Below are 14,065 nucleotides of genomic sequence, written 5' to 3'. Positions count from 1 at the left end.
GAGGGGAAGAAAACTCCACTACTTGGTTTCGAGGACCAAGACCTCCTTACAAACTAATTTTCTAAATTCTTCTCTTTCTCTCCTTATTCATTGATTCTTAGAGCTTTTATACACAATTGCATGTCTACATTTCCACTACAATAACCGCTATAATAACCACTACAATAACCGCACCCCCACTACAATAACCGCTACTAGAATGATAACTACCCCTATGACAGGTTTTCATGGCAGAGCATCTTCTTCCTAACATTCCCTAGCCCATCAAAAACACCTTGTCCTCAAGGTGTTGGGTGTAGAAAACAGAACCTGGATCCCAAATGAAAATGGGTGTAAGAATTAGTGCCTGAAGATGATTGTGGAGACAGAGCCCTTTGGCAGCGACGAGAATGACGAAGATGAGGAGGAGGAAGGGGTGGTTGAGATTTGTGTCCCTGATCGTGGCAGCACACACAACAGAAAGGGAGAAGTGGATGTCAAAGGGAAGGATGCCACGACTAGAAGACTTTGTGTGGGATCGATGACGGGCGACTGGGAGGAATTCGAAGGAGAATGCGTGGTGCTTGTTAACGGGAAGGTGGAAAGTTGCCATGGGAAGGGGAGGCAACGTGGTTTCTGCTGTTGGTGGAGGCGGCGTGGTTTCTGTTGTTGGTGGTGGCTTAGCAGAGGAAGAAGTTGGGTTGATTGTCTTAGGAAGCAGAGGCGGCATGGATGGTAACTTCGCGGAGGCAGAAGATGGAGAGGGTTGTTTAGGTACCATGGTATTCAATATCCGAATAATGACATCAAGTTTGGAAGTAATGGAAGTTTGAATTGCAGCGAGTTTGGCCATGGCGGCCTCAAGACGATCCACACAGGCGGTGGAAAGTTCAGTGTCCGTCATTGAAGAGTGGCAGGTCGGACCAATTGTTAGGAGCATAGGGAGGGGGAGAAAACTACACTACTTGGTTTCGAGGACCAAGACCTCCTTACAAACTAATTTTCTAAATTCTTCTCTTTCTCTCCTTATTCATTGATTCTTAGAGCTTTTATACACAATTGCATGTCTGCATTCCCACTACAATAACCGCTACAATAACCGCTATAATAACCACTACAATAACCACACCCCCACTACAATAACCGCTACTAGAATGATAACTACCCCTATGACAGGTTTTCATGGCAGAGCATCTTCTTCCTAACATTGTATTTTAGATAATAGTTCATAAGTTTTCTTCTTTTGTTTTTTTAACTTATATTTTTCCGTCTTCGTACTTTTTTATATATAAAACTTAATTTTAGTCTTTAAACTTCAACTTTAATTAATTTAATTTCTAAATTTATTAAATTGCAGTAGTTTTCGTCTCTACTCGTGGTGTAAACTGCCTAAAATAAAGGACAAAAACTATGGTCTTTTAGAGTTTAACAACCAAATTGATTAAAGTTAAAATACGAGAAAAATACTAATTTTATAAAAAAAAAATACATGATAAAAACATATTTTACCCTTGTATTCTTTCGAAGAAAGACAATGCAGATAAAAAACATTGAAAGCAATGGGACCGTAAACATTGAAGAGCACGTGGTGCAGCTACAGGCTAAAACGCAACACTCTCATGGCATAGGTTTTGTTGTCATTCATTTCGACCCCATTGGTCTCATTCACATTGCAATGTCTCAGTCAGTTCCCATTGCAGGAAAAACACTCTAACTGGACCACCAAGGAAGACAATCCCAACTTTCCACCTCATTCAATTCCAAAAATAAAGACCAATTAATTTGTTCTCTTTCAGTGTTCTGAAACTATCAGTATTTCATAATGACATATAATTGGCGGTCTCTGCTAATTAATTACAGTATTATTTTTTTTCCATAAAATATTAGGTACATGGAGAAATCAGTTTGGTTTTGGACTTTTGGGACTAATAACTTGATTTTTCTACAATGTTACAATATTTTTCTTTATTTGAATTATTTCCTAACACAAGTCAATCTGGTAACATGGATAATATTTTTCATTTAAAATTTCCTTAGATTAAAAGTCTTATATTAAAAACAGTTACAACGTCTACTACAACTCGAATCTTATATTCTACTCTAATATTTCACCCACCTCAGGTGACTTCATAAGAAAGTTACTTTGTTTATAAAAATAAAATAAAAAGAAGTTACTTTCTTTCCAAAAGTTATTATTATTCAATTGTTACTTAAATGTGCAAGCTCTCATTTTGAACATGACAGATAAGTACTCTTAGTCTCATGGGCTATGGCTATAGACTGATGTTGAGCACATTAAAGGTAAGGTGTGCATGTCAAACGAGTTCTATTTCAGTCTTCGTTTCATATTTGAATATTCTCTCTAGTTATTATTTAAACATCCAATGATGTGGTGGAGACCCCTCTCCTCCCACTAGTTTATTCAGTCCGAGACAGACTCAATCTAAATTTGATATATTTTAAAGATTAGTTTAGTTATATATTGGATTCTTTTAAAAAAATTATATTATGATGTAATTGATATAAAATATCATTAATTTTGTTTTTGATTAATTTTTTTTTAAAAAAATATGATTAATTATTTTTAATGAGATTTTTTTTTTCTGTCCATCACAATTTTTTTCTTTGAGAGTACTCTTCAACTTAAGATTTCATTTTAAAGGGACTGAATCGTAATACTCGCAATAACATAATAGCATAATTTGTTGGTATATTTTGGATTGTTCAAATTTACTTTAGTGTTTTTGTATTTCTTAAAAAGAAAAAAAGAATAATGAAATATAGCAATTTTATGAAATTTAAGCATCCAAATGCATATGCCCTGAGCCCCTTCAATCCAAATTTCCCCCATGAACATAAAACGAAAAAAATCCAACCCAGGACACAAAGATTTACTCAAAGAAACAAACTTTAGAACGAGAAACAGCAACATACCTACATCAGAAGCAGCCAATCTGACATAAAGATCTTGCCCTCCCGAGGGGTATTTCCTCACATCCAAAAGCTCCCCAACCCACATCACACACCCACTCCCTCCATTCACTATCTCAACATTCGCATAACCACTGCAAGAACAATTCTTCTTACACAATTCTCCACACTCCACAATCCCCATGCTCCTGTTCACAAACACCAACGTTGTTTCAGGCAACTTCACATTCTGCATTCGCAGAAACCCGTCACTCCCACATTTCAATTCCGTGTTCCTCACACACCCATCAGACCCGTCTCGCAGATTCCACGCCTGCGGGTTCCTCGGCCGGAACCCTTTGATACACTGACACACCGGTGACGCGTTCGTGTCACACACCCCGTACGCCCCGCACTCTTTGTAGTTGTCGCATTGGTCCTTTGGAGCATACCAGAATTTGTTCCACACCTGCATGCTTCAAGTTATAAGATTGACCTTGTGATAAAATAAAAGTAATAGATTTAAATTATTTCTTCTAATAAAAGAATTAATGATTAACAACAAGTTTTAAAAACACCTTGACCGTGATTTAGCAATCACAACCAAATTTCAAAGTGACTACTTTTAAAACCATGATTAATAACTAATATTAACCGATAAAGAAAAAAAAAAAAAAAACCTGTGTGCTTTGGATCCACGTGAGGCGTTGGAGTTCCCCAATTGAGTTCACAGAGAGTCTAGAAAACAAAGAAACGTTCACAATTGAGAAAGTGTAGTAAGCTTCGTGTTGGTCCACAAAGAACGTGAATTTGATGGAATCTGTGTTGGGTTGCATCTCGGGCACCCCGCTGAATCTCTCGCCGTTCCAAGGGCCGCTACGGTAGATTCTCTGGTTCTTGTTCCAGAGGAATATTTCCGGAAGGCCACGTGGATCGAGCTTGAAGGAAAAATCCCCGCTTGAAGGGTCTTCGTTCGTGGCACTCCACGAGGTTATGTGCTTTTCTATGCCTGTGTCGAAGTTCCAACCTAGTTTCATGCCCGGTAACAAGGTGTCTGTTGGGTAATCGAAGCTCTGCCAGAGAATTTTCTTTGGGTCATTCTCGTTTGGTTCTTTGAGAACCAGGTTTCCCGAATCGAAAAGCTGAAGAATTAGATTGGAGGGTGTTGTTGTGGTTTGATTTGAGGACCATATGGGCTTCTGGGATTGGTTTATGATGACGAGGTTTCCTTGGTCGTTTATTTTGAGGAATCCGAGGGAGGTTTGAAGTGGGATGTCTCGGTTTGCGACCCACACCACTGTTCTATCTCTGTCGTGGATGGTTTTGTACCAAATGCCCAAGTACCAGGTGGAATTGGTGTAGGAAAAAAAACCCAGTTCAAAAATCGCGTTTGGGGAGAGGAGGGTTTGGTTTGTTCGGAGGGATTGTGAACTTGTTAAGGTGTCTGTGGAGATTGAAACTTCAAAGAGAGTGAGAAAAGTGGTGAAGCAGAGAAGGAAGAGAGATAGGGGGTTAGTGGAACCTCCCATGTTTGAAGTGAGAGAATTTGTTAGTGAAGGGTGGATTTAAGTACTTACTTGGAGAAGGTTTTAAGTATTAATGTCAGAACCATTTATTCTTCTTTTGGTTTTGACAGGGAGACAGTAAAGAACAGCAAGTTGACTCTGCCATCCAAGCACTCATTTTCCTGTGGATTTTATTGGTCTAGCTTTTTTTCTCTTTTCCTTTATTGTAGGGCTTTACCGTTTTCTTTCAAAATAAAGCTTCACCAATTTTTATATTGAGAGAGAGAAAGAGATTATTTAGATTTCTGGGCTTTTCGTGAGTTTGGGCTTGATATCCATAGGCTTACTTTAGGAGCGTGAACACATGTTCAAAGAATAAAATGGATAGCACCTTGGTATGTCCAATAAAATTAGTTTAAAGATATGTTTGTATGATTGTAGTGGCAGGTGGCAGAGAAAATGTTGAAAATGATGGCCATAGCAGTGGCACGATGGCACCCCAACGGCCGGCTGTGGTGGTAAAGTCTCTGCAACTAGAATGGTAGTGGAGATTGGTGTGGTGACAATCACCGTGGAAAAGATTATTGTAAAATATATATTTTTTAAATAAATTAAAAGTTAAATTTATAAAGTTTTTTTTTAAATGAATGTAAAAGTCTTTTAAAATTCCATTTTAGCAAATTACAATTGTTTTAAAAATTACATTTGATAAAAAAGCTCACTTTTACATTCATAAATTGTATGTGGGAAGATTACTAATGACAAAATAATGTAAAAAATGAGTTAATTAAGAGACTAAAGAGAGAAGAGTCTCAGGTAATTAGTACTCGAGTTTATAATATAGGAATTGATTAACAAGAAGTAAAAAATATTAAAAAGAAAAGTATTTCAAATTATACTTAAATTATGGGTAATTAATTAAACTTTATAATTAGCTAACATATGTTTGTTTGAAAAAATAAAAATACTTATAGATTAATAAGAAATTATGTACTTACTTTAAAAATTTAAAATTAGATGTTATAAAAAAAATTAGAAATGACTCTAACTATCATACGGTATTACTTACTTTTGATATTCTAGTTATATAATTCACCTTGTTTTCTTAAGTATTTTTGATTTAACAGTTTTAATTAAAATTATCTTAAACAGATTCTGTTATACAAAATTACAAATCTGAAAACTAATCTCCGAAAAGAAATAAAATACAAACAAGAATATCGAGCTTAGATTTGAACTAAAACATAAAGTAAATAGATAAGTTAGAAAAATGGACTAGATATAAAAACTAACTTGAACGAAACATTTAAATTTAATTTTATTTACAACTACTATATAAACACATAAAGCTTTGGACGTAACCATGTTTCCTTAGTCAAAGAAAAAAATGGTGAGAAAATCCTCCATTCTCTTGGCGTGCCTCTTGGCCATATTCACATCATGTTGCAACTCTTTGCCTCTCTCAGTTCACAAGAGATGGATCATTGATGATGCAACAGGAAAACGTGTGAAGCTTCATTGTGCACATTGGGTGGCTCATGCAACGCCAATGCTTGCTGAGGGTCTTGACAAATCGCCCATGAATGACATTGCTGCTAATATAGCCAAAGCAGGATTCAATTGTGTTCGTTTGTCCTATGCTACGTACATGTTCACTCGCTATGCTAATAACACTGTTCGTGACATATTCCACACTCATGATATTCCGGGCATTGTGTCAGCAATCGAGAATTATAACCCTAGGGTGTTGAACATGACCCATCTTCAGGCCTATGAGGCTGTGGTTGATGCTCTAGGGGATCATGGCGTGATGGTGCTCATTGATAACCATGTTAGTTTGGCAAAGTGGTGCTGTGCCAATGATGATCAAAATGGATTCTTTGGAGATAGGCATTTTAACACTTCTGAATGGCTTCAAGGGTTGGCTTTTATAGCCCACCATTTCAAAGGAAAACCCAATGTGAGTAATAGAGAAATATTTAAGACCCTTGAAGATGGTTCTTATTTAATTTTAAAAAAATTCTTTTTCATTTTCTATTTTCAATTATAAATAGTGTAATTGTTACACATTGTCAATATTATTGTTAACCAATCACAACTCATATTGTGTGTGACTTTTTAGGTAATTAGAATAAGACTCAGTTTTTAATGATACCAATTAAATCCAATTACAAAACTCTTACTTTATTTTCAATGACATGGTACATTAATTTGCTGAATTATTTATGCAGTATTCAATTGTATGTGGCATATCCTGTAAAGTCAAGATTTTTCCACATTAGTTTTTTATTGATCCCTTTTTCACATTAAAGCAAAAAAAAAAAAATATTTTGATTTTATTTCTTGAAAATAAGTATGTGGTATTCCTTATTTTTTTATCATGTTAGGTTTTATTAGAAATATCATGTGAGAGATTTAAATCAGCCACTTCTTCCTCCTTTTTTTTCTCAGTCAGTGGGTCAATCTCTTATATCTCATCATTTTGATTACATGTAGGTGTTTGCTATGGACTTGCGAAACGAGCTAAGGGGTTCGCGTCAAAACCACCATGATTGGTACAAGTACATGACCCAAGGAGCAAACACAATCCACGACATCAACCCCGATTTTATAGTTATCATTTCAGGGTTAGCCTTTGACAACGACCTTAGCTTCTTGAAGAAAAAACCTCTTGACTTAAACTTCCCTCACAAAATAGTGTACGAGTCACACATCTATTCCGTCTCAGGAGATACACACAGGTGGCGCGTGCAACCAGTGAATTGGATATGCAACGCCACAATTCAATTGTTGCACCAACAATCAAGCTTTCTTCTGAGTGGTAAGAATCCAGCACCTTTGCTTGTGAGTGAATTTGGATACGACATGACTGGTGGTTCTTTTGCCGACAACATGTACTTACCATGCATTGTGTCCTATTTTGCCTCTGTGGACTTGGATTGGAGCTTGTGGGCTTTCCAAGGAAGCTATTACTATAGACAAGGCAAAGTTGGACTAGGAGAATCATATGCGGTGATGGATGATGATTGGAAAAGTTATAGAGACCCTAACTTCACTCAAAAGTTTGAGCTTCTGCAAAGGATGGTTCAAGGTATAATTCCTACACAGAGATATATTTGTTCTATATATATATGACATGTTTTTTTGATACCCATGTTATTGGTGTGAAGTATATCTACTAACTTTATCTGTTGGAAACCTGATTGATCTATCTTTTATGGTTTGACACTCGTTTCTCTCATTAGTGACGACCATTATTGCCGATGTGAACGGTTACTCGCTGTTGAACAGGAAGGCACTGTTGGCCTTCTGGGAGGCGCCGAACAAGCCCTACCTAGGCCTCTTCAACTCATGGACGGCTTGTTGGCCAATTGGATTTTTGTCTAAATTTATATAAATAAAAAATAAAAAATAAAAAATATCGGGTCAAAATAGACCCAGTTGAATTCTTTCATTTTTTTTTTCTTTCAGACGCTCAAATTTAAAACCTTATTTTAAAGGATTTTAGTCAAATTCCACCTAAACCAATGATGTGTTGGCTATATATGATATATGTATTTGACTGTGTATGTGTGTCTTACATTGTCTAAAGTTTACGTGATTTACTTATGCAGATCCAACTTCAAATGTCTCAAAGTCCAATATAATTTTCCATCCATTGACTGGTTACTGTGCACATGTGAATAATAGTAAGGAGCTTGTAATGGGTGATTGCAAGAGTAATAGCCTATGGAGTTATGAAGGTGATGGATCTCCAATTAGGTTGATGAACTCTGCCAAGTGTTTAAAGGCAGTTGGTGAAAGGCTTCCTCCATCTCTCTCTGAAGATTGCTTGTCTCCACAAAGTTCTTGGAAAACTGTTTCAATGACTGGTCTTCACTTGGCCACTTTTGATAAGGACGGAGACCTTTTGTGCTTAGAAAAGGATTCCAATTCTTCCAAGATAGTGACCAGCAAATGCATCTGCATAAGCGATGATGATTCTTCATGTTTGGACAATCCCCAAAGCCAATGGTTCAAACTTGTTTCGACCAATGTTTAGTTAGAAATTAGGGAGAGTCTGTTTTTAGGAGGTAGATATTAGGTAGTTTGCTAGTAGCATCAGTTTGCTTTTAGTTTTCAGAAATATTTAAGGAATATTGTTGTCTATGGCATCAACTTGATATATTCGTAGAAATTTGATATAAATAAATTTAGATTTAAATAAGTTTCTAGTCCTTTGCTTTATGAGTTTTTGGTTTCAGTTTCTCTCCATATTTTTTTGTTTATTTTAATCCTACATTATTTTTAATCTTTGTCTTAAACTTAATACTGTTAACTGATGATGTAGTTAAGAATGAGCCTAAATAGTATTCAGAATGAACCTTGAAATGCTGGCTCTGCTTTATGCACATGGCTACAACATGCAAAATTTCCCTATTACTCCGTTGCATATATTTGATAAATCACAATATAACCCAATAATCCACTTCCACTTTAGGTGGAATAAATACTAGATAGCCATTGTGGTGTTCATATACACAAGTTGAAGTACATCACACGATCTGTTTCAGAATATCATTACCTACAATTGACAGATGATCGTTAATTACACTTTGACAGAATATCATTAATTACAAGTTGAGGTACATACACAATCAGTTAGATGATAAACAGACCTTTCAGACCAACAATTATCAAACGGGGCGCGGGGGGAGTTTACATAACTCAAACAGGGTTTTGGAATTAATTTTCGTGCTGCTTATCCTTGGCATTGAAAGGAATGAAACCTGCTTTACTTACAAAGAGGTCTTCAATATCTCCAACCCCAAACCTTTACATTCTCTGATCTGCTACTCCCTCCTCTCCCCACCTTTGAGGTTGAAACATAAAAATGGTAAACATATCCAGAAAAAACGAAACAAACAATTAACCACTACCATCATAGTAATCAAGAAAATCATTCTGCTGAGGCTGTAAACTAGATATACTTCCTTGGCCCCAGCCTTTCTGCACACGCTTAAGAGTTTTCAGTGCAATTCCACTGCCAGCATCCCTGTAAGCAGTAGGTAACAGATCATTGGTGAAGATGGAAGAGTATGCAGCATAAGTAAATTGTGGATACTCTTTAAAAAATCATAGACATTATAGAACTTGTGACAAAGTTTCAATGATAATGGTAGGATCCAAATTTGCATTTAGTTTGACAGAACTAACAATAAGTAATTATTCTAAATGTCACTTGATAAAGCAACTCTTTCAAAGATGAACAAAATGCAAAAATGAAATGTCTTTATGTCTATTGTCAACCAGGTTGAGTTGGAAACGGTCTAACTAATAAGGTGTAGAAATAAGCCCGCAGAATATATGTTCCATTAATCTAAAAAAAGTTTTCACTACTTCAAAATTGAGTAATTTGAGTTCTCATTGTTCAAAAAGTATTTTTAATAGAAAATGCATAGATCATGTTTAAGAAGACTAGTGGACTTGTTCAGAAATTCAGGATGCAAATTATGGAAAGACTGAGGACATCCAACAGAAAAAAAATTGAATAAATAATTTAACCTTGAAAAACCCAAACTATCAAAATAAAAACCTTGTTTTTACCGAAGATGAACAGAATCGAGAAAAGCAAAAATTGATTATCTTCATCACCCATATGGCCATACCTGTTAATTATGTCCTGCCAGTCACTTCCTCCATCTTTAAGTAGTTTTCCAGGAATGACTCTCTTTCTGTTTGAATAAGTCCTATCAACAGGTCTGTCTTCCAATTCCAATTCCATCATTCTTTTTGCTAGTTCATCTGCTTGCCGCTTGTTTCCTCTTTTACTTAAGCCATCAATCACTGGCATGAATGATGCATGATCGAAGCCATATCCCTTATCAATCAATTTATAAAGAAGGCTATTAGCATCTGCCAACCTTTCATCCTGGCAAAGTCTTGCAATCAAATCTTTATACATGAAATTCTTCAATGTAAGATATCTATCTAATGAAACTTCAAATAGCTCCTTCGCTTCAGAGAGTTGTCCCCCAGCAAGTAATTCATTGAACATCAAACTGTACAACGCTTCTTTGCGGCCACATATATTCAAAGCAACCTCAAATAGTTCACAAGCTACTTTAAAATCACTAGACTTGCTGAAAGCTTTAATCAATATTTTGAAGGAGGATACATTGGGAGATATACCTTTATCCAACATTTCATGTAAAAGAGAAATGGCATCCTTTGCCTTTCCTCCTTCACAGAGGCAAGTGATAATATTGTTATAAGTGCAAATATCTGGACTTATCCCTTTTTCTTTCATCTCATCCTTCAATCCATATATTTCAAATATTTGGTTATTACTTCCTAAACCCAGGATCAATGCATTATAAGTTTGAAGAGTCTTACTACAACCATTTCTCTCCATATCCTTCAAGACGCGGAAGGCTGATGATATCTTCCCTTGTTTACAAAAACTCCATATGAACGTATCATAGGTCACAGAATCAGGGCGCAAGTTTTTTGCCAACATCTCGATAAACTTTTTCTTGGCTTCTTCTAGTCTCCCAACCTTGCAAAGTCCATTAATTAAAGTTGTGTATGTGATTCCATCAGGCAAGCAGTTTGATACATTGTGGATTGAATTAATTAGACTGGCAAATGAGTTTCCTTTATCAAGGGAAGTTGGTCCATTAGTCCACATCTCACTTACAATTTCACTTGCTTTGTCCAATTCTCCATTTCTACAGAGACCATTGACCACAATATTGCAGGTCACAGTATCCGGCTGATAGCATTTTTCATTCATCTTTTGCAACATTTCCTCTGCCTCTAGGGTCCTCCCCTCTTTCCACAAGCTATGCAGCAATGTGTTGCAGGTGTAAGTATTAGGCTGACAACCATTCCTTATCATTTCATGAAGAACACTTTTAGCTTCAAAAACCTTCCCTCTGCTGCAGTATCCATGCAGGAGAGTACTATAAGCAACTGTATCCGGGTAAACCCCATTCCTCATCATCAGATCCATCAATCCTCTTGCATCCGACAACATATGGTTCCTGCACAGCCCATCCATCATAATGTTATACGTGTAAGCATTCGGCTCAATGCCTTTCGCCACCATTTCATCAAGAACCAACCGAGCCTCCAACAACTCTCCATTCCTAAGCAAACCCATCAGCCATATATTATAACATTCCAAAGAGTCAAAATTCCCAACTTTCTTCATGGTCTCAACCAAACCCCTTGCATCCCCCATCATCCCATGCTTGCAGAACCCCTTAAGCATCAAATTAAAAGTTACAACATTGGGCCTAGGAAGTCCCAATTCTGCATCCATCTGCATATCTCTAAAAATCCTAGACGCTTCCATAACCTTCCCAGCTCTACACAGCGCCGAAATCCTCGAATTAAACGTAACAACATCAGGCAACACACCCAGCTCGTTCATCCTCTCAACAAGTCTCTCAGCCTCATTATTCATCTCCTCTCTACAAAACCTGGAAACAAGAGTGTTGTACACAACCCTGTTAGCAATACGACACGAATTGTTATTGTTAACGAGCTCCAAGGCTTGTTTAACGAGGCCAGCGCGGCACAAGCCGCGAACGAGGATCCCGAGAGTGAACTCATTGGGGCAGCATCCTTTTTGGGGCATTTTTTCGAACAGTTGGAGTGCATGATCGAAAGCGCGCGACTCGCAGAGAGAATGGATGAGGAGGTTGAAGGTGTAGGTCTGAGGGGCGACACGTGCGGCGAGCATGTCGGAGTATAGCCACGAGACGAAACCGGGACGGTGGTGCCGGAGGGTGGAGCGGAGGAGGAGGTTGTAGAGGGGAAGAGAAGGAGAAAGAGATGGGAATTGGGCTCTGAGGGACTTGAAGTGTGTAATGGCGTCGTCGACGTGGCCCAATTGGGCGAGGACTCGGACCATGGAAATGAGGGAAGGGTGTGCAATGTGGTAGTTGTGAGAGGATAGGAGGAGATTGTGGAGGTGGTGGAGTTCGTTGTGCATTTTGGCGGTGGCGAGGATGCGGGTTGTGATGGTGACTAGGTGTTGAGTGGAAGAGGAAGATGAAGAGGAAGGGGAAGAGATGACGCGTTTGACAAGATGCCATGCCAGTTTAGGGTTGTTGGTGTTCTTCAAAACGCCGTCTATCAGCTTCCTCGTCGTTTTATCCATGGGACTGGTTTGCTTTGGTTTGGATTTGGGAAAAAACTCCACTCCCACTGCAAGAATTGAGAACAGAGGTTGATACTTATACTATGCTTTTGGAGGTTTCTAACTGTTAACTACTTTCTGGTGCAGTAAGTACTATTTCCGGTCACAAATATAATATTATATTCTTAAATATAAAAAAAATTTAATTAATTTTATCCTATTTAATTTTGTATTATTTATGAACCTAGGGATGTTCGCGATACAATTTTAATTTAAAATTATTTTGAACCAAACAAGAAAATTAAGTGTGGTGTTATAATGATTATCGAATAGTCTCAAAACAAACTTTGGTTCTAACAATTCTATAATATATGAATAACTTAATAACCTAGATCGATTCAAAGACATAATCAAATTTGATTGCAACTTAAACAAAATCACAAAATTTGACAGAATTATGAAACAAATTTAAGAAGCACCAATTCAATTCATCAAAGTCAAGCAATTCGAATTATCAGAGTTTGCTATAAATGATTATCCTATTATAAAAGTTCAACCAATCTAATTAGAGGTAATTCAATCAAACTAATCCCTAATTAGATTGAGATCACAAATCAGATTGAAATATCATCCAATTAATTTATAATTAGGATTCGAATTAGGGAATTAATCAATAACCTAATTCATTTTCAATCCTGATTACATTCATAATCATGAATATGAAAATAGAATTGGAGAATTCAAAATACCTAATTGGATGAGCATTTATAACAGAATTTGAAATACTTAACAAAAACTCAAATTAGTCATTGCTTAAATTGGATCCTTAGATTGATTAGTTGTTTAGCCTTCCATAGTAATCACCAATGGAAGAACAACAAAAATTGAGCAAGAGAAGAGAAAAACAAAGTTGAAGAGATGAAGAAATGTGAAAAACAATTGATAGAAAAAAAAGATAAAAAGACTTGGATCTAAAACTTGCACTAGAAGTTTCTAAAAATCTAATTTGTACAAAATGACTCTAACTAACTAACTAACTCTGGAAATACACTAAGTAAACTAATATATACTCCAACTAATCAAGATTAATGAATGGTCCATGATTAGGATCAACTAATTTCTCTAATTAAGCTAATTACACATTGCAAAGGTCAAAAATTCGTAGCCCAAAATCCAAGTACACAGGCTCTGACTTCCTAGCCTAAAATGACCCTTAAAATGGAAGAATTGACCCAAGCTCATTTTTGACAAAATTGTAACTATTTTCCTTATTTTTCTAGGGACTACTCATATGCTTCATTTAGAGTTTTGTAGCATCTTATAGGTCTTGCACAAGATAGTATAGGTCAAGTAAACTCAAAATCTAAAAATAAGCAACAATTATCAATTAAGTCCAATTATTTGCCTAAGATCAAAATTGAATTAAGGTGAAAAAATAAGAGTCAAAGAGAGGTCAAATAAACTAAGAAGAATAAGAAAATACCAATCTAAAATGCTCCATGATGATGCGGTTTGGTTTGATTTAAATTATTTATGAAATTCG

At 36.5% G+C, this 14,065-nt stretch overlaps 3 protein-coding genes across 4 annotated transcripts in view; 1 reads left to right on the top strand and 2 right to left on the bottom strand.

Moving 5' to 3' along the window:
• Positions 1-4,614, bottom strand: part of LOC106799702 (receptor-like serine/threonine-protein kinase SD1-7) — a 9,509-nt gene extending 4,895 nt beyond the window's left edge. Inside the window, exons 1-2 of the mRNA XM_014778718.3 lie at positions 3,570-4,614; positions 2,914-3,358 (exon numbers count right to left, since the gene is read on the bottom strand). Of these exons, the coding sequence (XP_014634204.1) occupies positions 2,914-3,358; positions 3,570-4,418 (1,294 nt within the window). The 5' untranslated portion in view covers positions 4,419-4,614. The remainder of the gene's footprint in view (positions 1-2,913; positions 3,359-3,569) is intronic.
• Positions 4,615-5,781: 1,167 nt separating this feature from the next.
• LOC100811735 (glycosyl hydrolase 5 family protein) lies at positions 5,782-8,592 on the top strand. The gene is made up of 3 exons (XM_006584871.3): positions 5,782-6,354; positions 6,891-7,485; positions 8,009-8,592. Exons 1-3 carry the CDS (start codon positions 5,782-5,784, stop codon positions 8,434-8,436), a joined length of 1,596 nt encoding a protein of 531 aa, XP_006584934.2. The 3' UTR covers positions 8,437-8,592.
• A 213-nt stretch (positions 8,593-8,805) lies between these two features.
• Positions 8,806-12,598, bottom strand: LOC100803535 (pentatricopeptide repeat-containing protein At2g17140). 2 transcript variants are annotated; one of them, XR_415403.4, is made up of 3 exons: positions 10,043-12,598; positions 9,053-9,429; positions 8,806-8,958 (listed from the first exon to the last, which is right to left on the bottom strand). XR_415403.4 is itself a non-coding variant. In XM_003530947.5 (2 exons), exons 1-2 carry the CDS (start codon positions 12,541-12,543, stop codon positions 9,303-9,305), a joined length of 2,628 nt encoding a protein of 875 aa, XP_003530995.1. In that variant the 5' UTR covers positions 12,544-12,598; the 3' UTR covers positions 8,806-9,302. The 2 variants fall into 2 exon arrangements, 1 of the variants encoding a protein (XP_003530995.1); XM_003530947.5 differs by having other exon boundaries at positions 8,806-9,429.
• Between the last annotated feature and the right edge of the window lie 1,467 nt (positions 12,599-14,065).

Source organism: Glycine max, chromosome 8 (assembly GCF_000004515.6).
Source record: "Glycine max cultivar Williams 82 chromosome 8, Glycine_max_v4.0, whole genome shotgun sequence".
Classification (NCBI taxonomy): domain Eukaryota; kingdom Viridiplantae; phylum Streptophyta; class Magnoliopsida; order Fabales; family Fabaceae; genus Glycine; species Glycine max.
The sequence above is the reverse complement of the archived record's forward strand: the minus strand, read 5'-3'. Positions and strand labels throughout refer to the sequence as shown.

What these genes read in the sequence shown, in the direction of transcription:
- LOC100811735 (XM_006584871.3), top strand. Translation starts at nt 5,782, where the DNA reads ATGGTGAGAAAATCCTCCATTCTCTTGGCGTGCCTCTTGGCCATATTC. An exon ending in ATTTCAAAGGAAAACCCAAT is followed by an intron (nt 6,355 to 6,890) that starts GTGAGTAATAGA and finishes GATTACATGTAG; the next exon opens with GTGTTTGCTATGGACTTGCG. An exon ending in TCTGCAAAGGATGGTTCAAG is followed by an intron (nt 7,486 to 8,008) that starts GTATAATTCCTA and finishes TTACTTATGCAG; the next exon opens with ATCCAACTTCAAATGTCTCA.
- LOC100803535 (XM_003530947.5), bottom strand. Translation starts at nt 12,543, where the DNA reads ATGGATAAAACGACGAGGAAGCTGATAGACGGCGTTTTGAAGAACACC. An exon ending in TGGCAGGACATAATTAACAG is followed by an intron (nt 9,430 to 10,042) that starts GTATGGCCATAT and finishes TACTGCTTACAG; the next exon opens with GGATGCTGGCAGTGGAATTG.